General features: G+C 39.8%; 1 protein-coding gene across 1 annotated transcript in view; it reads right to left on the reverse strand.

The window, feature by feature from the left end:
• The window catches only part of WDFY3 (WD repeat and FYVE domain containing 3), a 5,086,165-nt gene that overhangs the window by 2,988,336 nt on the left and 2,072,212 nt on the right, over nt 1–25,617 (reverse strand). Inside the window, exon 15 of the mRNA XM_044059488.1 lies at nt 20,595–20,809. Within this exon, the coding sequence (XP_043915423.1) occupies nt 20,595–20,809 (215 nt within the window). The remainder of the gene's footprint in view (nt 1–20,594; nt 20,810–25,617) is intronic.

The raw sequence follows: 25,617 nt of genomic DNA on the forward strand, positions 1-25,617 counted from the left end.
ATGACTGCAAGTAGGGATACAGGCAACAGGCAGCTGGAATTTATTGGAGAAAACTGGTAAAAGAACCAAGGTATTGGTAGCAAATAATTAGAGAGGGAAAGGTAACAGAATGGGAAGAGGCCAAAAATTTATTTGGACTGCAGGACAGAGATTGCCTTCTCTATCAAGGATTGATATCAGAGTATAGGCGAAGAGAAGGAAAGAGGGGAATCCTAAGAGAAAGACCAGTACTGGTAGAGTTTTTTAGTAGACTCTAGAATAGAAGCTGCATTAATACAGGAATAATTAGTACAGCAAACAAAACATGGCATGATAACTATAAGAATCAATCAAAAGAGGTTAGAAAGGATTGGGAAACCAGACTGGACAACCAAGTCACAAAGAAACAGTGGGGAATGTGTGTGTCTCCCATACATGCAACATTGTCTAGAAAATTTAGGATCTTTGCTTGGAAGTGTTTACCACAGGTTGTTTTACATCCCAAGTAGACTCCAAATAAATTTTCCTCAGATAGACAGCAAACGTTAGAGGTGTGATGGGGAAGAAAAAGTTAACTGGGAACATATTTTCTAGGAGTGTAATGAGTTGGCAGACTTTAAAGATTCTATGCAGACTGCGCTCTCAGAGATACTGGGTTAGCAAACTCGTGTAACTAAGGAAATTGTTTTTCTGAGCTATGATACAGAATTGGAAATGCTTAGACAGAGTAAGGCCTTGCTGGTTCTAATTATGGTGGCTGCCAAAAAAGCAATTACTAGAAAATGGAAATCAAAGTCTAAACCAACTTATCTAGAAGTAGTGAATATAGTAACAGAGATAAAACAACTGGAACTGGGATCTTTAGAAAAGGGTAGGAGCAAATTACATAGGAAAAAATGGGAATTATGGGAACAATACATGCAGAGGAGGAATGAGGTTTAAAAGAAGGCAGGATTTGAATGAGCTATGTAATGTTTGACTAACAATGAATGGACAGATTACAAATTATGTATAATGTTTGCGTCAATATGGTCTGTGTTGTATAATGTTTGCAACTAAAATTATGTCAGTATGGTATGTTTTCATTTATATAAATGCATGCTTGGCTATGTCAAATGTGACAATTTAGTAAAGGTGTTTCTTGTTAAAAAAAAAAATAAACAGAGAATGATAAAACTACATACTCTGAGCAAGCCATCTATTTTTCCCTCCATTAAAACAAAGAAACACTTGCAACCAAAAAACAAGCTTGTTATAATTGGAAATCTTAACAGTTTAGTCATTTAAACCCCAAGAATTCCCATATACTTATTAGTTCCTTTCTCTGAAAGGCAACGATTATTTCAATTAAGACTGTGCCATTTCCAGGACATCAATAAGCTTAACTTTTTTTGTTATATTCGTTTTACTTTCCATCCACTTTTACAATGAAAACTTAAATTTTAATAAGTCAACAAGTTTTTTAAGACAAAAAATCTTTCCCCACTCAACAGCGCCAACCCTTCTATAAGCCACCAGGGCTCCCACCACCACTGGCTAAATAAAGAAGCCTGTAATAACGAAGCCAAAGCAATGCTGGTAATTTTAGAAGCTTCAAGGAAGAACTTCCTCTCCTTGTGGCTATCAAGGGAAGCTCTGTTCCCAGAGCGCACCTAGAGGAAAAAGATCTGGATCATTAAACATATTGTGACCTAGGGCGGCTGGGTCCTAATACACCAAGGGTCCTACAGGTTTTATTTAGCTTAACTACTTCATCTTATCGTGCGTCTCCATAAATAAGGGCAGTGCTGAGCCAATTTGTGTGTGAGTATATAATTTATGGCTACGGCCTTTATTTTACTTTCATTAATTTTATACCCTGAAAAGACATGAAACTGTCAAAATGTTCCAAAACACAGAGGATGTCCTTTTCTGGATTTATCGAGTGCAAAATAACATTATCTGCAAATAAATCCAACTTTTCTTGATTACAATACCAACTGCATCCTTTAAATTCTGAATCCTGTATTTCCTTTGCCAATGACTCTAAACATAAAGTAAATAAAGGGAAGAAGAGGACACCCCTGCCATTAGAGAATGCAAATACCTCCATTGCTGTACTCAGAAAATCCCATCTTACTCTGTCATATTCTTTCTCTGCATAAAGTTGTACTAACAGTAGTGGCATTTTATTAAATAGATTCATAGTTGCATGCTAGGCTAAAGACCACTACAACCCTTATAACCATGGCTGCACAACCCAAATGTGACCCATACATATGATTTATATCGGGGGTGATTTACTGACTGCTTTTGTCCAACAAAGACATGGGCACCAAATCAGGGGCGAATTTTTTTTATTACCCATCCAGTGGATAGGAAGGAAGTCTGCTTCATGTGGATGGGAAGCCTATTCCTGAGAGTGGGAACTATATGAGAAACGCATCTGTCTCTCCAACATGTCCTATTTCTGTTGCAAGCAAAATTTAGGTCTTTTAATCTAGTAGTTCTGATGCTGTTTGTTTTGTGCATGTGTAAAAGATACATCAAAACAGGGTCCGGGATGCCTTCTTTACCAAGCAATTTACTATGGAAGGCTGGCATTTGAACTCAGGACTTCACACATGCAAAGCATGTGGTCTATCACTAAGCTACATCCTCTTTACTGCTTCCTTCTGTATCATCATTTTTCTATTATTGTTGTCAAATGCTTGCCTCCCCTCCACAAAACTGCAATGATCCCTATCTGTTAATTTTAATGCCTTTGCATTTCTTTTAGCTAGCAGTACTAACATGTTATAATTCTAGTTTAAAACTGAAATGGATCTGTATGAAGATGGATCTGAGGTGTCTTTACCATCTTAACTATTAGTTGTTCATCTTCATCTTCTTGTAACCTTGGCATAATTAACTCTTCCATAAATATTTCCATTTGTGCTCTTTATTGGTTTCTACAATCTCCTGCTTTATACATATTTTCATAATTTGTTTTAAATATCTCTAATACTTGTATAGCATCTCTGGCTCCTTTCTGCTTTCTGTTCCCTAAAATGTGCTGAAAGCTTTTATACTCTGGAATTATCAAAAATAGTTGCTTAACAGCAATCTTTCTAAACTCATGCATATTATCGAAATACTCCCTTATTTTCTCTTCAGTACTCTTTTGTTCTCTTCTTATTCTCTGAGATCCCCTTAACCATTCCTATTAGTTCTTAACCATACCTCTTTTTCTTTTATTTCTACTCTATTTTTAATCCCCATTTTCATTTTATCCCACTCACTAGCTCTTCCTTCTGAAGAGATTTCTATCTTCTCTAATAACTGTTGAATAATTTCTACTACACATTCCGTAAATTCATCTCTTTTTAGCAGGCAAGTGAGGAAAACGCCAGTGTCTCATGTATACTTCATTACCAAGCATTTTTACCTTAGCCTTTATCGGTGCATGATCTAAAATTTACTGGATTGGATGTGTGTCGAAGCTTTCAATTTAATGCCCATATTCCTGTGAAATAGAATTTCTAGTATTTGTACCTCAGGGACTAATATGCAAATTCTTCCAGAGTTCCTACTACTGAATTCATACCTTCCATACCAAATTTCTTCAGATGTCTACTCTCTTTTGTTATATTTTCCCTTCTAGGTTCCCGATAAATCCTCATTATAACAAATCAAGTCATTGAACCCCCACTATAAGTAGAATTTCCAATTGAAAATTGATTTCTCACAAAATTTTCTTAGTCTCCATAACAGTAAATACATGCTAGCAATCTTCCTCCCTTGCCAACAGCCCAAAAATCTACCATTATGTTTTATTCCTCTTCTATTGGAACCCCTCTAGCAATTAGTATGATTATTTCCCTTTTCCTTTGTTGCAATATTTTGCTGAATATCTATCCCGAAATCCTTCTTTGTCAAATTCACGTGCTCATTTCTTTTCAAATGTGTCTCTTGTAGCATTGGTATTTGCACTCTGCATTCCCTAATATAATTCAACCGTCTTTTCTTTTTGCCTATACATGTAAGGCCATTTGCACTCAGAGATAATATGAAGAGACTAGCCATTATGATAAAAAAAAGAAATTGTTCCCACCCATTATACATGACAGTTGTTTTGAATATTTCCATCTTTTATCTTACTTGCACACTAATGCTTGCCAGGTAACCTTTTTTATAGCTGCTGCTTCTCATCTCCATTTGAACCTGTGTCACATTTTCAAGACTTTTTGCTTAAATGAAAACCAGCAAACAAAAAATTAAACACCTTTTCAGAACACCTCATCCCCTCTTAACTTAGAGTAAGCACATAAAACTATGTACATTTTCAACAATAGTTTAAAACTCCAGAAATAATTGTCCCAAATAGGGACTACCAGCATCTTGACAGAAAGTTGTGGTGGCTATTTTGCCCCAAAAGAGGGCAAAGACCCTTCAGATCAGGCTTCATACAGATCCATTTCAATTTTAAACCTACAATTAAAAGGCATTTCTTTCTATACTAACCAAGAGAATGGCAAGAATGTTGACAAAGCTGACAGATATAGATCAATGTGTTTTTTGGTGGGGAAGCAATTTGACAACACTAACAGAACAATGGTAATCAAGAGGGAAGCAGACTGTACTACTGTTGGTGGGTCATGATGTAGAGAAAATATTTATATAATTAAATAATGGGAACATATGAAGGACGACAGGGAAGAACTAAGATAACATAAATTTTGCTCTGACTAGCTTTGTTTGAACAGAGGAACCAGGCAGGGCTGTCCTCTTTCCCCTTTTTTATTTGTTTCACATTTAGAGCCATGAGCGAAAGAAATATATTGGAGAAGGGAAGAGAGTAAGACTCAAGTGGGATAAGTTGATTTTGAACACAAAACAAGGTGGCTTGGGGGTTGCTTGATAAGAAGTGGTAGTTTAGTACTAATCAGTTAAAGCTCACATACATAAATCAAGCTGAAGCTTATGGAAAAGGAAAACACAGCACAGTTCAGAAGATAGAAAGATACTAGGACTCTGAAGGCAAAACCTTAAGGAAAGTAATAACCACACAGAATATTATAATCATCAAGTAGCAGAAAGCATTCCAAGAATCAAGATAGTGCAAAAATGGGAAAAGAAGGTTTTACCAATAGGTATGTAGTATTTGTACCTCAGGGACTAATATGCAAATTCTGCCAGAGCTCCTACTACTGAATATTCTGTGTGGTTATTACTTTCCTTAAGGTTTTGCCTTCAGAGACCTAGTATCAGGAAGTAGTACAGGAAACGGGCGGAGGAGACGGGAATTTACCAGACGGAATGAACAAATAATCCAAGTACTGGCAGCAAATAAGAGAGGAAAGATAATATAGTGTGATGAGGCTAAGCAGAAGTTTGAAGTGCAGGTAAGAAACCATTGTCCCTATCAAAGATTGATAATGGAGAATATGCAAACAGAAAAAGATAGGGGAATGCCTAGTTAAAGTCCAGCTCAGGTGGAGTTTTTAGTTGAGACTAGAAAAGAAGCTGCTACAGTGCTTAGCATACTGCATTACAAAGGATGTTTGAAAAGACTGAAACAGAGAATGAAAAAGCAATTTATAAAGTGATAATGGGAAGCTATTTGTAAGGCTCCCCCTTCATTCAATAAAGTTCGGAAGGTTTAGGATTTTGCACTTAACTGTCTACAAAGATATTATTATACCCCAAACTGACTTAGATCTTTCCTAATGAAATGCTGGAAATTGGTATGGGAAAAAGGGAACATGTTTTTGAGAATTTAAAGAGCTGGAAATTTTTAAAAACTCCATGCAGAGCTTTTTGATATAAATGGTAGGGAAACAAATGGCTATAACTAGGGAAACAAATCTTTTAGGCTGGGATATAGGATCTAAATTGCTTAGACACAATCAGATCTTACCATGTTTAACACTATTTGCTGCTAAAAAAGAAATTCCTAGAAAACATAAAAAAATCTAAACCAGCTGTAACTGAAGTATTGAATATTGCGCACGTAATAAAATGACTTGGAGTGGGATATTTAAAAAAGGAAAATAGGAAATTTCATATGAATGAAAGAAATTTGTAGGAACAATATATACAAAATAATGTGCAGTAGGAGGGATGAGGTTTAAGAGAAGGCTGGAATCATGCCACTTGTGTAATGCTTGACTGCATGAAAATAGTAAAAAAGAAAACATACATGTAGAATACTGCATGGGAATAACAAGTGGAAACTATTACAATTTGTCTTCTATATATACACATATATATATATATATATATATATATATACACACACACACACACACACACACACACACACACACACACATTCTACAGATTAAAACGTAATGACTTAAAATGTTTAAAAAGAGAACTGAAGTGGTAGCTAATTAATAAAGAAATGAAGGAATTTATCTGGGAGGGAAAGAGGGCAACAGTTAAGTGGGGAAGTTGATTCTCACCATGGAGAGCAAGGTGGCTTTGGATTTCCCGATTTGAAGGGGTATTTACCCTTACATACTTAAGGCACATTATATATAACACCAAAGAAGGTTCTACGCCAAAGTGGAAAAGGAAGATGATGAAACATGACAGTTCAAGACACAGAGACAAGGGATTTGGATGAGAGTCCTTAAGGAGAATATTAACTATATAAAATATTATATTCATAAAGTAACAAAAAACATTCTAAGAATTAAGCCAGTGTGAGAATGGAGAAATTTGATTTTACCAATAGGGATTTCTGTAAACAGTGATATAGAAAACAGACAAGAAAGATCTAGACTCTACTGTTGGAAATTAACAAATGAACCAAAATGAACCAAGTGACTGAGGGCAAATAACTTGAGAGAGAAAGTTAACAGACGAGGATGAGCGCAAGTTGAAGATGTGACATGCAAGGGAGAAGTACATGGTTACATATTCTTTGGGAATGTGGAATTGGCAGATTTTAAAACTCCCCACATACTACTTTGACAGAAATACAAAGGAAACAAAGGCAGTAACTAAGGAAATTATTAATTTAAGCAGGTATATAGGATCTGAATTCCTTAGACATAGTAAGGACTTACTAATTTTACTACTACTGACTGCAAAAAAAAAAAAAAACAATTACTAGAAAATAGGAATCTAAATCTATACAAACATAAACACTGAATATTGCACAGGAGATAAAAGAACCGGAGGTGGAATTTTTAGAAAAAGGAAGGAGCAAATATCAAAGAATAAAACTGGAATTTCTAGAAAGAATACATCCATAATAATGCTTGGGAGGAGTATTGATGTTTAAGGGAAGGCAGGAATTGAGCCGCAATATATAAAACATTGGAATAAATGAAAATGATTAAAGAAAACATTTTGGGACACTGCATTACAATAATAATGGAACTGTTACAACTGCTTTTTTTCTATTAATGTATGTGAACTCATATTGCACTTTAAAGTGTGACGATGTGATAAAGATGTTTAAAAATCAAAAAGTGCACTACTGTAGCAGTACACAGCAGAACAGAGGGCAATAAAGGAGGCTATGAAGATGCAATGCCTTTCTTATAACAGTTTTAAAATTAATATGAAAGAGATTAAGTTAATCACTGAACACATTTACAGGAGCTGAAGTGCTAAGGACTTTTTATGAGGTGACATGGGGAGATGAAAGTTAAGTTTTCAAAGTAAACCACTTAATTACACTTTGTTATACCAAACTCTGGGGAGAAAGAAAAATAACCAGGTAGATAGACAGACAGATTGAGGATAGACAGACATATCAACCAATAAATAAATAAATGGAAAGAGTATCCAAGATGACTGCAGATAACATGGTGGATGGTGATACATGCCAGATAAGTTACCTTGAGAAGAGATGATGGCAGTACTTGAAAAAGGAATACAACAGGTGAGTATGAAACTCGATAGCTACAACGTAGTGTCAAAAACACAGGAAGACAAGAGTTTATCGGTGCCTTGAATTTATGTGTTAGCACCATTAAGAAGTCAGGGAAACAAAATAAGGAGTTAAAAAGGAGTATGCATACTTAATGTCTAATATATGAAATGGAGATGTACATAACATGCAAAAAAGGCAAAAGGCTGGCTGGACTGAACTACAGTCAAATAAAAGTTGAAAAGACACAACAGATCTTTTCTCTCCTGAATAGTAATATAGGTGAGGTGGGCTTGGTACATTCTGGTTTAAAGATCAGATTTGTTGTTAATTTTTAGTGGGTAGACAACATAAAGTGGGAAATAAATCTGAGTGTTTTGATGGCTGCAGTGCATTTTTTTTTGGTTTCCATGAAAGGATATAGATCAAGGAGCCTGAAATTCCATGTGTTTTACCTGGCATTGTTTAGGATTTATTTTCCTAGTGGACTTACAAAAAAATAAAACATTTCTGGATTCTCATACAATACTGATGTCAAAACAGACTATATGAACACTTTCTAGATAACATGGTAATGGAGCCCATGGCTGCTGCTTAAACTGACTCAAGGAAAGTGCTGAAAATAAGAAGTCATCTGCCTTCAATAAGTTGAAAAGGTTTTGAAGATCTGTGAATGGGAAAGAATTTGCTATATTTAGAAATTATATACTGCAAAAACAAACCACCCACAGCAAGATGATGCAGGGCAGGACAGATTAAAGCTAAACTGAAGGGAATATTGGACACTGAAGAATTTTTTTTTTGTGAAAATGATGCATTATAAAATAAACTTTTACAGGAGTAGTGTTGTGACACCCTACCTCTGGGCCCGTAATCAAGGAGACTCAATCCTCACCACTGCGTGGGGAACATTCACTGGGAAGATAACATGTACACACATATCTCCTGATTCAGCTCTCTGCATCAAGCACAATTTCCCTTAAGAGCACGCAGGAAACGCAGTCATTCGGGGACTGGTTCATCTTTCTTTCTCCAGATCCCCAATAAGACTCCCCACTGGCACAGCTACACAGTTGTGTCCTTAGCCAGGGTTCCAAGCTAAGTCCTCCAAAACTCTCTGTCCAATCAGTGCTTCATGTCCCTGCCCAATAAGCTCCCACACACATTTTGTGATGTGATTTACAAACTCACAAACACACACCTGAGAAAGGTTTGCTAGCAATGCCCCCTTTTGCCCAGAGTATAAGGTGATTAACACTGCCACCAGAACCCCTTGCCAGCTACTTTAAGACCCTTAACAAAGGGTGTCCAATTTTACTGTCTAATATTAATAATAATACAAATGGTAGTTTGACTAAGAGCAAGGCTATTAGGAGTGGCCCAAACAGTGTTACCAAATAAATATGCAGGTACTCTCAAAACTTAAATATATCTACAAAGATCAGCCACAATGAAAGGTTTAAATATATTTTATAATAAATAAAAAAAAGAACAAGACAATACTAAATATCTATTCACAGTGACATCAGAGTTGAAAATCACAGGAACTATTTAAAATAACTTTGAAGGACAGACTCAGACAAATAAGGAAAAACAATATCTAAACTAAGCTTCACCATATTCCTGACTGAATCTAAGAAAATTATACTGGTCCCTAATAACTTACTTGGGCAAGACAAGATGAAATACGTGAGCAGTCTCTCTAGTCAGGCTCCAAACAGAATACTCTGTCTCACTAAGAAACTTCTCACAATAATACCTAAAATATTACTTCTAGGACAGCTTGCAGAATGACATCACCTCTAGACATCTGCCTTCTAGTTCCCATGCAAACCCCCATTGCTGGAATCTGGCACTATTTAGCACCTACCTGTAAAACTAGACACACAAGGGCTTTTGCTCAGATCTGTGGCAGGTGCTGGAAGTCATAAAACAATTTCATACCTCAACACTTCCAGAGTAGTAATTAGTTCACCCCCCAGAGTAGTAATTAGTTCACCCCAAAGACAATGCAGAAAGCTTTCTAGTACATACTTTTTCTCTCTGGCTGCAGTGAAACCTGTGAGAGCATCTTTATGGCCTACCCCATAAAGTGATTTCATTTCAGATATATTTTAAGGTTTGCTGGACTGAGGTTAAACTTCTCTCTTCCAGTTTCCTCTGTTAAAACATATAAACTTAAACAGTTACAACAGTGCATGTACATTTCTGTTCTCTCCAGTAGAGCACACTGTTGTTCCTTATCCTGTGGCCAAGGGTTTTTCTTGGTTTGGTGTTTGTGCTAATTTCGGTGTTCTTGTTGTCTCGATGGCCGAGGGATTGGGATCCTTATCCTGTGGCCAAGTGTTTTTCTTGGTTTGGTGTTTACACACTGTTGATCCTTTTAAACACAAGCACTTTGCAAAATGCATTTTCAACATAAACATCTGTACAAATCAGTTTGATACACATGTAACACACAGTTATAATACATTTGTAACAAGAATATTGTATAAATCAGTTTGATATTCACAAATGATATACAATTATTTACGGAATTCCAGCTAGCTGTGCTGGCAGTACCTCCTATCATCACAAGTGTTAATAAATGCATACATGTTTTTCTAGCCAGTTATAGAAAATCAAAGGAAGAGGATGGGAGGGAAAGTCTGTTCTTCCCTATAACCTTACAAAAGACAGGACAGTGAATTTAAAATGGGTATTTAAAGAAAATATAATAAAATATATAATTCCAGATGGGGTAAAAATTCCTTTACATATGGAATTAATACATAAAAAATGAATACTGGCCATTTGCATATTTTTTGTAAAAAATTATTATTTTATGCAGCTTCATATGGCAGGTAAATGCTGCGGTATAAATGACAAATTTGTTTATTAACTGACCAGAGAACGATGGGAAGCACCTAACTTTCTCTAAGAATTTGATAATACATTAAATAGTAATTTGAAGCTGTCCACTATGAATACATAATGAACTACAAGGGAAAAAAAAAGTTATTTTAATATAACATTCCATCTGTGTTGTCTATTTTCATTCTTCCTCCACCTGTGGGTTTCAGATCCGACTAAGCCGCTTTCCAAGCTGAAGATTCAAAGCTCAAGCTCCTCCTCTCTCTTCCATAATGCTTCATTCCCCACAGATTACCTCAGATCGAGTTTGCCCTCTAGATCTGCATAGGATATCAACATACCCATATCCATAAATTGCGATAAGCTAACCATGCAGTACAGAAGAGAGACCCAAAAGTATTCCAGGAGCTGAAAAAAGGAACTATGGTTCCCCCCAAGTCTCTCTGCCAAGCCTTCCAGAATTTTGTACAGGGGGAAGTAGGACGGGAAACTAGAGGAAGAATGAATATACACAACGTTATAGCAAGAAATAAAAAGCTTGAGAAGTCGTTGTGTAAAGAAATACCTTTCAAAGAATAAATGAAGGGATTGCAAGTTTGGCAAATGCTGACCCTTTCTTAATATCAGAAAAGGATATGAACAATTGATCAGACTTCCTGAAAGATTTGGTCCTGTCCAGATATAAACTTAAATGCCTATGGGCATCCAGAAGATGTAGCATGTATTCTCCTTTGTTCTGAAATTTGGCAAAGAAAACTGGTAGGTTGACAAACTGATTGATATTGTTTTCAGAAGCAACTTTCATTAAAAAGGATGAACTGGTCCAAAGAGATACTCTGTCTTTATAAAAAATTAAATAAGGAGGTTTAGAGGAAAATGCGTGCAGTTCCGAAACTTTTTATGGCTACTAAAAAGTCAGTCTTCCAAGACAGAAACCTCAAACCCACTTTAGCTGCCAGTTCAAAGGGAGGTAGCACTAACACCTGCAATATCAAGGTCAGGTCCCAAGGAGGAGTTGGGTCTTTGACTGAAGAACAATGCAAAAAGGTATCTCTGAGGAAGGCTTTACATAGTTTTGACAACACAAGAGAGCCAGAATTCTGTCCAACATGAAAATTTGAAATAACTTCCAAATGAACTTTAACCATGGAATAACTGGCTCTGTTTTGGAAAAGAAAGGTCAGAAAATCCAATACTACTGGGGCAGGAGCTGTAAAGGGGTCAATACATTTCTGCTGAGCTCAAATGGAGAATCTCCTCCACTTGCTTTTGTAGATCTTTCTGGTTGATATTTTGTGGGAAGAAATCAGAATTTTTTTGGACTGGGGATGAGACCCTGGAATGTCTAACCATCACTGGAATTGGAGAAACCATGCAGTCAGTTTTAGGCCCTGAGGGACGGGACAGTAGATCTGCCCTGAGGGACGGGACAGTAGATCTGGCAGAGGTTCCATTGTCCAAGGAGGGGAAACCAGGTAGGACCAAGGAATGGTGAACCAGAACTGTCAAGGCCAAAAGTGAGCAATGAGGATTACTCTGTTCTTCAACTGATGTGCTTTCTGAAGGAATTTGGGGATCACAGGTAATGAAGGAAATGCATAAAGTAGACTGGGAGCCAAGCATGCACTAGAGCATCTCTTGGTGACTGCCCCTGAGGAGGTTCAAGGCAAAGAACCTGCTGAATTTGTTGTTGGGGGACACACAAAGAAATCACAGCAAGGCTGACCCCATCTGAGGAAGATCATGTTTTCTACTGACCTCTTCTGAGATGTCCGCTAGAATGTTGGACTCCCTGGAATGTGTATTGTAGTTAGAAAGCAATTGGTAGAGGTCGCCCACTGGCACACTCATTGTTTCTCAGCACAGTGGGTAAGATAGTACAGTTGTGTACACTTACCATAAATGTAGATGCTCAAGTGTATTCACTGTTACAGTCATCACTTGTGGCTTATCCCTGCTGGGTAGCCCTCGGCCGGCCCGAATACCAGAGTAAAGGGTTCCCCTCCTGCGTCAGCTTTCTGGTGTACGAGGCTGACGTCAGGCCGTCAGGGTTATAAAATGAGGCAACCGACACCATTACATCAGGCTTTTCTTGCCCCAATAGGTAGGAGCACCCCAAGAAAGAGAAAAAGGGGGATGGTGGGAGGGAAACAAGACTGCAAAAGTGAATACACTCGACCATCTACATTTATGGTAAGTGTACACAACTGTACTACATTCTTCATGTTCACTGTTACAGTCATTACTTGTGGGAAGATTCCCAAAGCTGAAAAACAGGGTGGAGGAAAGGAGCAAAGCTCCACATTTACACCGCTTCAAGGGGATGTCAGCATGCCCTGCAGGACTGTAGATGCAAAAGCTGCCCTGGTTTTGGCAAAAGTAGCCAGTTGGTAGTGTTTGGTGAATGTGTGGATGGATGTCCAGGTAGCAGCTTCCAAACCCTCTCAGAAAGGCAGTGGAAGTAAAGGCTGCCCTAGTGGAACGTGATCTGATGGATTTGGGAGGACTCTTTCCATGAAAGGAATATGGGTATCCCCTCTGCCCCAAGAGCGAAAGAGACCAGTAGCTGGTCAGATTTGAATGACTTGGTCCTACTTAGGTAATATTTCAATTGTCCGTGCACATCTAGGGTATGCAAAATTAATTCCCCTTTATTATGGAGGTTGGGAAAGAAGGTAGGGAGATGGATGGTCTGTTTGAGGGTAACATTAGAGACCATCTTAGGCATAAGGGAGGGGTTGGTCCCAAGAGACACCCTTTCAGCACGGAAAATGATAGGGCTCTGTGGCCATAAGGGCCTGAAGCTCAGAAACTCTCCTGGCTGAGGTGATGGCCAGCAAGAAGGCAGTTTTCCAAGAAAGGTACTTCAGGTCTGCTGAAGTTGCTGGCTCAAAAAAAGGCAAAGTCAATTTTTCTAGGACAAAGTTTAGATTCCACACTGGAGCAGGTGGCCTTCTAGGTGGTCTGATGTGGGCCACATCCCTAAGGAACTGCTTTAATACGTGTTGAGAAAATATGGGCTGATCAGACTAGATATAGGCAGAGATAGCAGAGGCATGTGCCTTGATGGAAGAGTATGACAATCCCTTTTCTGGAAGCTCTGCCAGGTAGTCCAGAACCAATGCCAGACTGGCATGGGTGCTGTTAAAGTCCTTGCTCTGGCACCAGATAGTAAATCTTTTCCATTTGGCAGAGTAGGATTTTCTGGTGCTGGGCCTTCTGGCCTCCTTAATAATATTTAAAACCTACCTACTATAGACTACAGTGTCATCCGCCGTTGGGGTATTAGCCATGCAGACAGCTTGAGAGTGGGGAGGTTTGAATGCAATGCCGTCCCTTTCTCCTGAGTTAGAAGGTTTGTGGTGAGAGGCAGGTGCATGGGAGTCTCTTTGGCCAAAGTGAGGAGCAAGGGGTACCAGTACTGTCTGGGCCAGTCTAGAACAATGAGAATAGCCTTTGGCCCTTCCTCCCTGATCTTGAGAAGTATCCTGGGAATCAGGGGCAAGGGAGGGAATGCATACACAAACAGGATGCCCCAGTGGAAGGAGAGGGTGTCCACCTTCCATACTTCGAGATGGAGCTCTCTGGAGTAGAAGTTGGTTAGCTGGTGGTTTTCTGGGATTGTGAAAAGGACTGTGTCCGGGATCTCCCAGTTTTGCCTGATGTTGAGAAAGGTTCCCCTGTGCAGCTGCCATTCCTGGGGATCCAGAAGGCTTCTGCTTAACTGGTCTGTCAGGGTGTTCTATTTCCCAAGGATACACTGAGCTATCAGATGCAGTCCCAGACTTGAGGCTAACTGCCAGACCAGATTTGCATTGCTAAGCGACACAGGGGGTAGCAGTGAGTGCCCCCCTGTTTGCTGATGTACCACATTACTGTTGTGTTGTCTATCTTGATTAAGAACATTCCTGGTCTCAGGTGATCCTTGACAGCTAGGAGTGCCCTGTGCATCGCCAGCATTTCTTTTAGATTGATATGGAGGCCCTGAACCTCCTGTTCCCAAATGCTGAGTGCACATACTTCCTCAGCGTGCCCCCAGGCCATGTCCGAAGAGTCTGTGGTGATGGTCTGGCCCTGTGGAAGAGTGATGAAGGGTAGACCCTTGTTCAGGATACATGCCTCTACCCACCATAAGAGCTCCATCTTTAAGCAAGGAATTGGGGCAGCTGGTGTTCCAGTGATGCACAGGGCGTGGAAGTCTCGATGTGGGATCTGTTTTCCACAACGGAGACCATTACTGACTTTCTCTGACATTGGTTAAATGCAAGAAAAGGTTCCCAAATGGGGTACTTGGCTTTAGATGGTTACTCTCTCACTCTGGCAACGGCCGACAGATGCACTTGTGAACTGCTCCTGCTTCGGGCTCCATGGTCAGAAAGACTGATGGAATGGCGTCGGCTGCCTCATTTTATAGCACTGACGACCTGACATCAGCCTCAGACAGCCAACGCAGAAGGGAAACCTTTTACTCTGGTATTCGGGCCAGTCGAGGGCTACACCAGCAGTGATAACCCACAAGTGATGACTGCAACAGTGAAACACGAAGAACATCTGGTTCCTCCTTGCTTGTTGATATACCACACTACAGACATGTTGTCTGTGTGGATCACAACAGTCCCTAGAGGCAAGAAAGCTCTGTAGTGTTTGAAATATGCTAGAAAAACCATGCTCATCTGTAAAACGTTGATATGCAGATTGGTCTCCTGAGAAGACCACGTGTCTTGGACAGTCCATCCCAGAAAATGCCCCATCCCCCATCTGGGGATGCATCCATGCTCAGCGTGGCATTTGGCAAAGGGAGAACACAGGGATGGCCTTGGATGACTTCCAAGAAGTATAGCCACCAAAGGAGAAAGTTCTTGCATAAACGTGACAGCTTGATGGGATGATTCAATGTATGACCATGTAAAGACTTTTGTAGTGACAACATCCACTGTAGTAATCACACGTGTAACTGCGTGGTTGGTAACAGGGTTATTGTGGTAGCCATCGAGCCCAATGCCCTGAGCACCAATTTTGCCAGAAGATTGGGGTTTGCCAGAATCTGGGAGACATGGAGTCTGAGGACTGACACTCTGTCTGGAGGTAGGTAAGCCATGGTTTTGGTCATGTCTAAACGTGCACCGATAAAGTCTATCAGTTGAACTGGCAGCAGTTGTGACTTTTGCATGTTGACAGTTATGCCTAGAATGAAAGAAAGCCTAGTTGAAGCAGTTAGGAGCTAGTCATCTACATAAGGAAAAACATGGAATCCCTGCAGTCTGAGATGAGCTGCAACTACTGGCAAACATTTGGTAAACACCTTGCGGGCTGTGGTGAGACCAAACAACAGCACCCTGAATGGATAACTACTGGCCCCCAGCCTGAAACGAAGAAGCTGTCTGGAGTGCCTGTTGACCTTGATATGGCAGTACACATCCTTCAGGTTTATCGAGCACATCCAGTTTTCCATCTTCAGAAAAGGTAGGATAGACTGGACCGTGCCCATCTTGAACTTTTGAGTTATTTTACCTTCTTGTTCAGAGATGTTAGGTCCAAAATTGGCCTTAGATCCCTGGTCTTTTTTGGTACTAAAAAGAACCTTGAGTAAATGTCCAATCCGACTTGAAAGGAAGGGAACTTCTGGATGACTCTTTTTTGAAGCAGCTTTGTAATTTCTGCCACTGCTGCCTCCCTATGACTGGGTGGAACATTTGAGAGGTGATTCTTTGGTTTGGGTAGAGTCAAAAAGGGTACAGAGTATCCTCTGGATAAGATAATTTGTACCCATCGATTGTTTGTGATGCTATCCAGTCTTCTGGTTGCAAAAATAAGCATCCCCCGACTGCCTCCACAGAAAAGCAGCCAGACACCCATTCAGGGGCACTGCAAGGTTCTGTCCGAAAAGGAATCTCAAGAGCCTTGATTTTGCTTAGCCCCTCTGCTGTGGGGGTGGTGTACAGCATTATAACTGTTTCCTGCTCTGCCTCTGGAGGAAACGTCTCCATCAGCCTCCAAAAACAGGCCTTGAAATTTCCAGAACCACAATTTTTACCCCAATTCTGATTCCTGGAGTTTTGGCAGAGCGGGAAACTCCAGGAATCAGTACTGGGGTAAAAAATTGTGGTTCCAGCTCTGCCTCTGGAGGAAAAGTCTGCCTCAGCCTCCAGAAACAAGCCTTGAAACTTCTGGAAGCCATGCTGATTCCTGGAGAAGGATCTTTGTAGTGTAGAAAACCAGATTCCAACAGCAGACAAGGTCTTTCCATTCTTCTCACTCCGGGAGAGTGCGTCTCGAACTGTGGGGCCAAACAATAATGAACCAAAGGTTGCACTGACAAATGAAACCTTGAAGGGTTCTGCAAAGTCACACAACTGCATCCAGGCAGGATGCATAATGCCAATGCCTGAACCAGCTGCCCTTGAGGTGCCTTCTACAGTGTGGGAAATTAACCTCATAGATAACTGGATACTGACTGAAGAGTGGCCATTCTGGAGGAGAGAACTTTGTGCTCCTCATCAGTCATGGACTCTGGGACTGAGCTAGAAAGTTCCTTGATTAAGTCCATTTGTAGCCTGGTAAAATGGGACAAATAATTTAATGCTCAAAAGGCAAAGGTAGACAAAGCATAAACTCTATTTTTGAAACTTTCCAAAGCCCTATAGTCCCTGTTGTTGGATGGACAGAAAATCTCTCCTGATCTAGCTCCTTTTCAGTGGCTGCCGCCACAACCATGGCATCTAGCAGGATCCCTTTAGTCCAGTGGGGTTTGTCCATTGGAGCGCTTAAGATCTTTTCAGCCCACTTTGGTATGGGCTCTACGGTGTCCGGGTCCTTCCATGCCCTGGAAGAAACTACTCTAATAAGAGGATCTGCCCGGGGGGGACACCCAGGATATAGATGGGCCTGTCTCAAAATCCTCCAAAAGCACAGTCCCCTCTGGGTTGGAGTTTTGGGAGGACCATCCACCCTTCTGATAAAGAATTTCCAATAGGTCTGCAAAAGAGACCTCATCAGGTGGAGATCTAGAAGACCACTCCACTTCCTCGAAGTCAGTGTCAGTAGTGACAGATTCTTGTGAGGAATCAAACTGTCTCCTTTTACACTTCTTCTTGTGAGGGGCCTCCTCGGTGGGATGTTTCGGGGAGGTCTCAGAAGAACTCTGAGTTTCCACAGTAGGGAAGGACTGAAGGCTTTCAAGCATAGGCCGTCACAGTGGTAGATGAGAGATCTCGGGCACAGACTCCATGAAGGTAGGGATTGGGTCCGATGGAGGGAGAACTGGGAGTCCCCTAGGGTGGACTCCACCTCAAAAGCAGACGGACTACAAAGACCCAAGAGCCACTGTTCCAGAAACCAAAGTTGTTGGAGCAGACTTCTCCAAAGCCCCATCAATCCTCCACTCTGAGGGGTGAGTCAGAGCTGAGCTGTCAAACCGCGAGGCTCTGAGGGGAAGTGACACCACCGAAAACTTCGGAATCGAAGCAAACACCCCGGATCTGACATCTAAGCTTGGGCTCCAAGATGCACTGGGCAATGATGCCATCAGAGCCAAGCAAGTCAGGGAAGTGGCCGGACTGGAATAATAATCACTACCAGATCCGCCTTCTCGATTCTCGGTGCCACTGGATCTGACAACTCTGAAGCAGGAGGTCAGATTGGAAAACGAGCCACGGGACAGAATGGAGAATGTCTACTCACAGATCCAGAAGGGGATGGAGCTGGCAAAACCACCATCTGGATCTGAGCCTTCAGAAATTACCTCATCAGTCTATCCACTTCATTCTCAGATAAGCCCTGGGATGACCTGATGGAGGAAGATGATGAAGGTGGCCTGGACACTCTTTTGGGGGAGGTCTCTGAGCAGGTAAACTTCCGCGCTGAGACACCTGGCTCTAAAGCAGCAATGGGAGCACAGGTAGCTGAGGGAAAAGGAACCCGGACTGTTGGATCTGACATTTTAGGCATCTTTTTCAGCGGCTCAGAGGAGCAACTTTTAGGGGAACGCTTTCTCTGGTCCCTGGCCTCATTGTGCTTCTTAGTAGGGTTTTGACCCCCTGAAGTAGATGGTTGAGCAGGACCACCAGGAGGAGGAAGCAACCCCTTAAGCACCAGCTTGTTCCTGTGGTCTGCCAATACCCACTGATTAAACCCTTCACACACCAAGCAGGAACAATCCAAATGAGCTGGGCCTAAACAATACACGCACTCCCTGTGGGCATCAGATAAAGGGATCATGTGCCCACAGGAAGTGCACTTTCTGAAACCCTGAGGATTGTCAAATTTATCAGCCATGACAAACCCAAAAACTGATACAGAGCTGGAAAAGAAGCACAGAAAGAAAAAGGACAGAATGACTAAAGTGCATGGAAGAAACACACAGCAGAGGAAGTACAAGCTGCTACTACAATTTTTCTTTTTTCTTTTTTTAACTTTTAAACTCAAAAAAGAAAACTGGAAGGGGAGAGACAAAAGACAATAAGGAAACAGGAATGGCTAAAAGTCGACTTAAAAAAACAAATTATGCACTGAACAACTGGACAGAGGTCTAGCAACTCAACCTCAATGCTTTTCATATCAGCAGCAAATGAGACCTGAGGTAATCAGAGGGAATGAGGCATTATGGGAGAGAGACGAGGAGCTCAAGCAACAAATCTTCAGCTTGGAAAGCAGTTGAGTTGGATCAGAAACCCACATGTGGAGGAATAAATGAAAACAGACATCAGATTTGAGGTTATCAGAATGTTATATACACACACACTCACACACACACACACACACATACATATATATATATATATATATATATATATATATATATATATATATAGCTGAATCTGCTAATATGGGTGCATGGCACATTTTTTGTATGATGCAAGATGCATCAAAATATTTTTGATGAAATGTATTTCATGACTGGTATTACAGTGCCAAGTATGAGTTGAATCATGTAATCAAACTTCGGACAGAGCCTTTGACTATTTATGTATTACATTTTTGTCAAATGAGCACTTGTTAATTAGATAACCAAATTTTAAAAACAGTTCTTTGCCTTTGTAATAAAGTCTGAATAAATGTTTAGTCAAATAATTTTAACTTTAAATTTACACAGTACAAGAAAACTAGATGTACCGTGACATTGCCATGGAGATAGTGTGGGCATGTTTGAGGGGGGGGGCACAGACTTTAATGGACAGTGCCCAATGCTAGCATTATGGTACATCCATTAAATTATATAGATGTACTCCCATGATACACCTTGACATCAATGAGGGTAAATTTCACTGAATGTTTGGTGATGTCACACAGGGAAAATCTGTACTTTTATGAAGACTTGTATTAAAAACGTGGCAACATATTAGATGAAAGACTGGGAGGAAAATGCAGCACAGCACTTCAGGCACAACGTTCTGCGGCATACATCTTAAGTACAGAAGTATGACAAAATACTAATTATAACTTGGATTTTTCAGAATACTGGTCAAAAGTTTCTAGCAATACGTTTCTAGCAAAGCTATATTTGGGAAAATGGCATTTAAAAATGAAAAATAAAACATTTACAATTGATTTCAATGCTGTGAATGAATTATGCACACCTACAAACTAAGGATTTCATATCGATTCAGACACTGATCATTAATAATGACACACTCCTTGAAAATAGCACTTTTCCATGCAGTTTTTCTAAGAACAAAGGGAAGTAGAAACTTGGGAATGATGGCAACAAATGGCACAGCAGCAAAAATTCAAGAAATAAAGATATATTTTAAAAGGTGTATAGAGAACTGAAGCTCACTAAGTAGCAGAAGACGAAACAAAGTAAAAGGGTTAGTCACCAAATTAAGCAGCACAAAAGCCCAGAATAAGGGGCTGAACGCCAACAGAGCCGTTCATAAATAAAATGTACAAAAAAAGTAAACCAGCTCATGTTCCTTACCTCAGCACCATTGGTTGCAAAGCCTGTGAGGCCAGTCGTTCAAATGTCCTTTGGAGAGGAGGGTGTAAAGGGTGATCTTCATCAGCCAGAGCTGCACTGCACCTCTGGAGTAATCTTGCATGAAGTCCTGCCTCACACAAGATCTGTTGATTCCTCTCTGCATGGACCAATGACTGCAGAATATTTGCCACAGCAAGTTGAAGGTCTAGTGCCTGCTGCAGAAACAAAATATAAATATTTATAAATAATAAACTGCAGATTGCAGAAACAAAATATAAACTGCACATGCATGCATGCGTATAGACGCACACACGTGGGAAAGGAAAAATTCTCAGCAAGAAAACTCTGCTAATGCACACAAACCACATGTTAGCCAGACAGAGGCTATCACTGCAATTACAAATACTGTGAAATCCAGCAAGGAATGACAACTTAGCCATACTAACAAATCAAGGATCTTATTGCTCTCTGACCCATGGCTATGGCTATAATCTTTCAGTTTAACAGTGAAAATAACCTCATCAACCTGAACCTAACAGTAAAATCAAACACCACGGCTTTAAGGAGCAGAGGTATAAAGCCCTGACAACAAACCAGACTGCTTAGGTTAAATTAAGGGTCTCAACACTGGAGATGAACAATTGGGTGGGGAAGAATGAAGGGGCTGAGCCCAATTTCTTCACTCAAGGTGGAAGAGGAGCAGCATGCATCATTTCAATTCCATGATGGAGATAGCCAAAGGAAAATTCTGACTCAAAATGCAGGGTGTCTGATAGGGAGGACTGCAATTAGAGGTAGAGGTAGAGTAGGCAAGAGGGGGGCTGGAATTTACTGGAGAAAACTGTCAAAGGAACCAAGGTATTGGGAGCAGATAATAAAATACAATAAAAGGTAATGGAATGGGAAGAAGCCAAGAATACATTTAGCCTGCAGGCTAGAGATTGTCTTCCCTATCAAGGACTGATATAGTATAAGCAACCAGAAAAGAATAGGGGGGGTCCTAAGTGAAAGACCAGCACTGACAGAGTTTTCAGCAGAATCTAGAACAGAAGCTGCTGTTAAAAAAATAATATTTAGTATGGTATATAAAACACTGCATAACTACAGGAATCAATCACAGAAAGTTAGAAAGGATTGGAGAAAAAAAGACTGTATAAGCAATTTACATGGGAACAATGGGAGGATATATGTATGGCTCTCAAATATGCAACATAGTCTAGAAGATTTATTATTATTGCTTGGAAGTGTTTGCATAGGTATTTTTATACCCCAAGCAGACTTAAAAAAATATTTTTCCTCAGGTACACTGCACATGTTGGAAGTGTGATGGGGATGAAAGAGTTAAGTGGGAACATATGTGTTTGGAGTGCAATGAGTTGGAAGACTTCAAAAATGAACTGCAGACTATTCTGTCAGAAAGTAAGCAAATTGGTATAACTAAGGACATTCATTTTTTTTTTGTTTTGTTTTTGAACTGTGATACAGAATTGGAATTGCCGAGACATAGTAAAGCCTTACTGAGTTTAATTCTGGGGGCTGCCAAAAAAGCAATTACTAGAAAATGGAAATCAAAGTCTAAACCAACTGCACTGGAAACAGTGACTATAGTAATACAGATAAAATAACTGTAAGTGGGATCTTTAGAAAAGGGTAGGAGCAAATTACGTAGGAAAAAATGGGAACTGTGAGAACAATACATGCAGAATAATGCTCTGGAGGAGGAATGAGGTTTAAGGGAAGGCAGAAATTCAAAGAGCAGCAATGTAATGTGCACTTGACAATGACTGTAGAGAAAATTATATGTGATGTATAATATTTGCAACTGAAAATATATCGATAGTTTGTTTTTATTTATATAAATGTATGATTGCCCATGTCATATGTGATAATTCATAAAGATGTTTCTTGTTTAAAAAAAAAAAAGATTGGGGGGGGTTGTCTGCATACATAATTTATTTGCAGGAGTGGCAGTTCTTCACAACGTCCCCTGCCTGGTTAACCCAGAAACATTACTGAACATGTAAAGGAAATGAGAGGGTCAAATCAGAACCACCAACAACCCTAGTGAATGACACCACTCACTCTGATAAGTTCTTCTAAGAAGAATAAGTTGGCTTGCAGGGCTCCCACACTGACTGTGACAAACAGGCCAACAAAGCAACTGGGGGGCATCCTCAAAGAGCTAAAACAAGTGCAAAATAGTGTGCTCAGGATGCTATCAATGAATTTTGTTAAATTATTAACTCCTGCTACTATCAAACTGGTAAATTTAAATAAAATAGTGGAATCATAAAATTAATAAGATATGCACCAGAAAAAAACACTACTTAGCTTCCAGAGCTTTCAAAATTTACCCTATTCATAACTAACAAGTCTAGATTAAATTAAGTAAAGAAACTACTGTGTTTTTTAGCCAATCATACAGATCTAAGTATGAATTCAATATTGGTTTCAAATGTCAAAACATTCTACATCAAAGAACTGGAAAAATTGTGAATATAAGACATTATTAAAAGATGATGCAATCATCCAGTCATAGGCTACACAGCAAGTGAGCATGCAGAAAAAACAGTATGTAAACTACAATACAAGCAAGTAAGTATATTACAGTGCTATAGAGAAACAAGAGGGGGGCGACCCCTACATAACTGCAAATGTGACAACTGCTGCCATTAGTAAAACTAAAACTCAAATGCCATGGGACCAGATAACATACCTGATGGCTTTCTGCACAGAATCAATGATCATCTAAGTAAAAGTGTATTCATCATGTTTAACACAATGTTAGCACTCTGAAACTACCCTGCCCTATTAACAACAGTTTGTACAGTGGCAAAATTTATGAAACAAAGTAAGGTCACATCAGACTCATTTCAGAACAATCTGGCTGACTAATAATCTATGCAAAATCATAGACATAATCATAATGGAGCTTATCCAGTGCAATACTGGAGACAAACGTTTGTTAGATTGGGAACAATTTGGATTTGCTAAGGGAAGATATTGCCTTTTAAATCCTGCTGCAGTCTTTGAAGGGTTACCAACAACATTTGACGAAAGACTGACAGTACATAATGCTTATTTTGACCTTACCTAATCTTCTGACATCATCCCATGTAAGAGAATAACTGGCAAATTAAAAGCAGTCAATGTCAATCCATAAGTAATTCAGTGGATAAAAAAAAAAGTTTTGTATTCACCATAATATTCCTTCTGTGTTGTCCATGTTCATTCTTCCATCAACAATTGGGTTTCAAGAAATGTCAGGAGTGTGGGCATACATTGCCCTTATCTGATGCCCAAAATTTGTGTATGTACTGTTTGGGCCTGGATCACCTCCAGATTGACTGCAACCTTTGCAAAAATTTCAATCCACGAACAATAGCGGACAGGCAGAACAAATTAATATTAAAATGATTACTTCCCTTCTCTTTTGGTGAAGCTACTTCTTAGGCTCAAATCCCCCAAATCTAATTCTAAGCAGCCTTCAATCATGTCTCCAAGGCCTTCTAGATCACTGACTCCATATTCAGAGCTGCCCAGAATGAAACTCAACCCAGATCCGAAGTCTGCATTGATCTAACCTCCGATGGATCTTGCCAAAAAGTCCTCAGATTCAACCTCTTCCAATCCAAAAATTTTGCCTAGGATTGTGTACTCATCTTCATTAGAACCAGTAACTTCCCCCTTCTTAGAGAGATACAGGTAACCATCCTATACCTCATCTCATTCTTTCAGAAGTTTGACCGAAGAAGACATGGACAGAATGATGAGGAAATTCCTCTCAACACAGATACAGATGAGTGTTCTTCCAGCTCCTACCCTTTCAGGTCAGGAACCCGTCCATCTACCACACTATCTATGGCAGCTCCTTCTCTGATCTAACCAATCATTTTGGAGCTCCTGGTTCTAAGCCATCTGGGACCGTCTGGTTCAGATGTGAAAATACTTCTATCTTCGGATCCGAAGCTGTGTCTGGGTACACTAACTCTGAAATCTTCGCATCCGAATGACTCTCGGAGCAGAAGTCCCCCTGGTCAAAGGCTCCTTAGAATTCGATTTGGGGGACTGAGCCCAAGACATAGCTTCACCAAAAGAGGAAGGAACTAACCCTTCAATATTAATCTGTTCTTTCTATCCGCTATTGCATGTGGATTGAAATTTTTGCAAATGTTGCAGTCAATTTGCAGGTGATCCAGGCCCAAACAGTACACACATAAGTTATGGGCATCGGATAAGGGCAATTTATGCCCAAGCTTCTGGCACTTCTTGAAACCCAACTGTTGAGGAATGAAAAAAAATTGACATCATCAAATAAATGTTTAAGGAACAGAACGTAACAAATCAGGGTTTGGAGGGGATTTCTTTCTGTCCTAACAGGATTACTACTAGTGCCCCACAGGTCTCTGGCTCTGGGGTCACTTCTTTCTGGACTATCCTTTCCACATAGTTATGGCTCATCCATCCATCTATATACTCCTACGCTTAACAACTGAGGTCATGCAACATACGACTTCGTGAAGGTAAAGCTTTGGTACTCTGGCCAGACTTCAATGGTGACAACCCATATGTCAGGAATACTGCAACAGTGATTTCAATCAGGGTTTCAAAATGTGCTAATAACTGCAACATGGGTAACATAATTACTTTGGTAAATAATGCTTAAATTCACCAATATGGTCTACAGAAAAATACACAATTAGAGGAAATGTTTCTCAGTTCTAGATGCTCTCTTCGGCTGCTCTGTGAAGTATAACAAATAAAAGCATACCTTTAGCACTTAATATGTGCTTTTTCATGTGATGTCTTTATGACGTGATTTTAATACTAGTGGTATAATACTCCACCTATATAATGATGTCTTCAGATCTACAGGAAAAAACCTTTTGATGTGGTGTCTTTGTGACATGATTTTGATACTAGTGGTATAATAGTTCACCTGCATAACAATGTTTTCAAATCTAGAGGAAAAAAAAGTTATGTACTCACCAAAATGTTCCATCTGTATTGTAGATTTTTAATC

The sequence above is a fragment of the Protopterus annectens genome, chromosome 17.part0 (genome assembly GCF_019279795.1).
Source record: "Protopterus annectens isolate FY-2018-M chromosome 17.part0, PAN1.0, whole genome shotgun sequence".
NCBI lineage: Eukaryota > Metazoa > Chordata > Ceratodontiformes > Protopteridae > Protopterus > Protopterus annectens.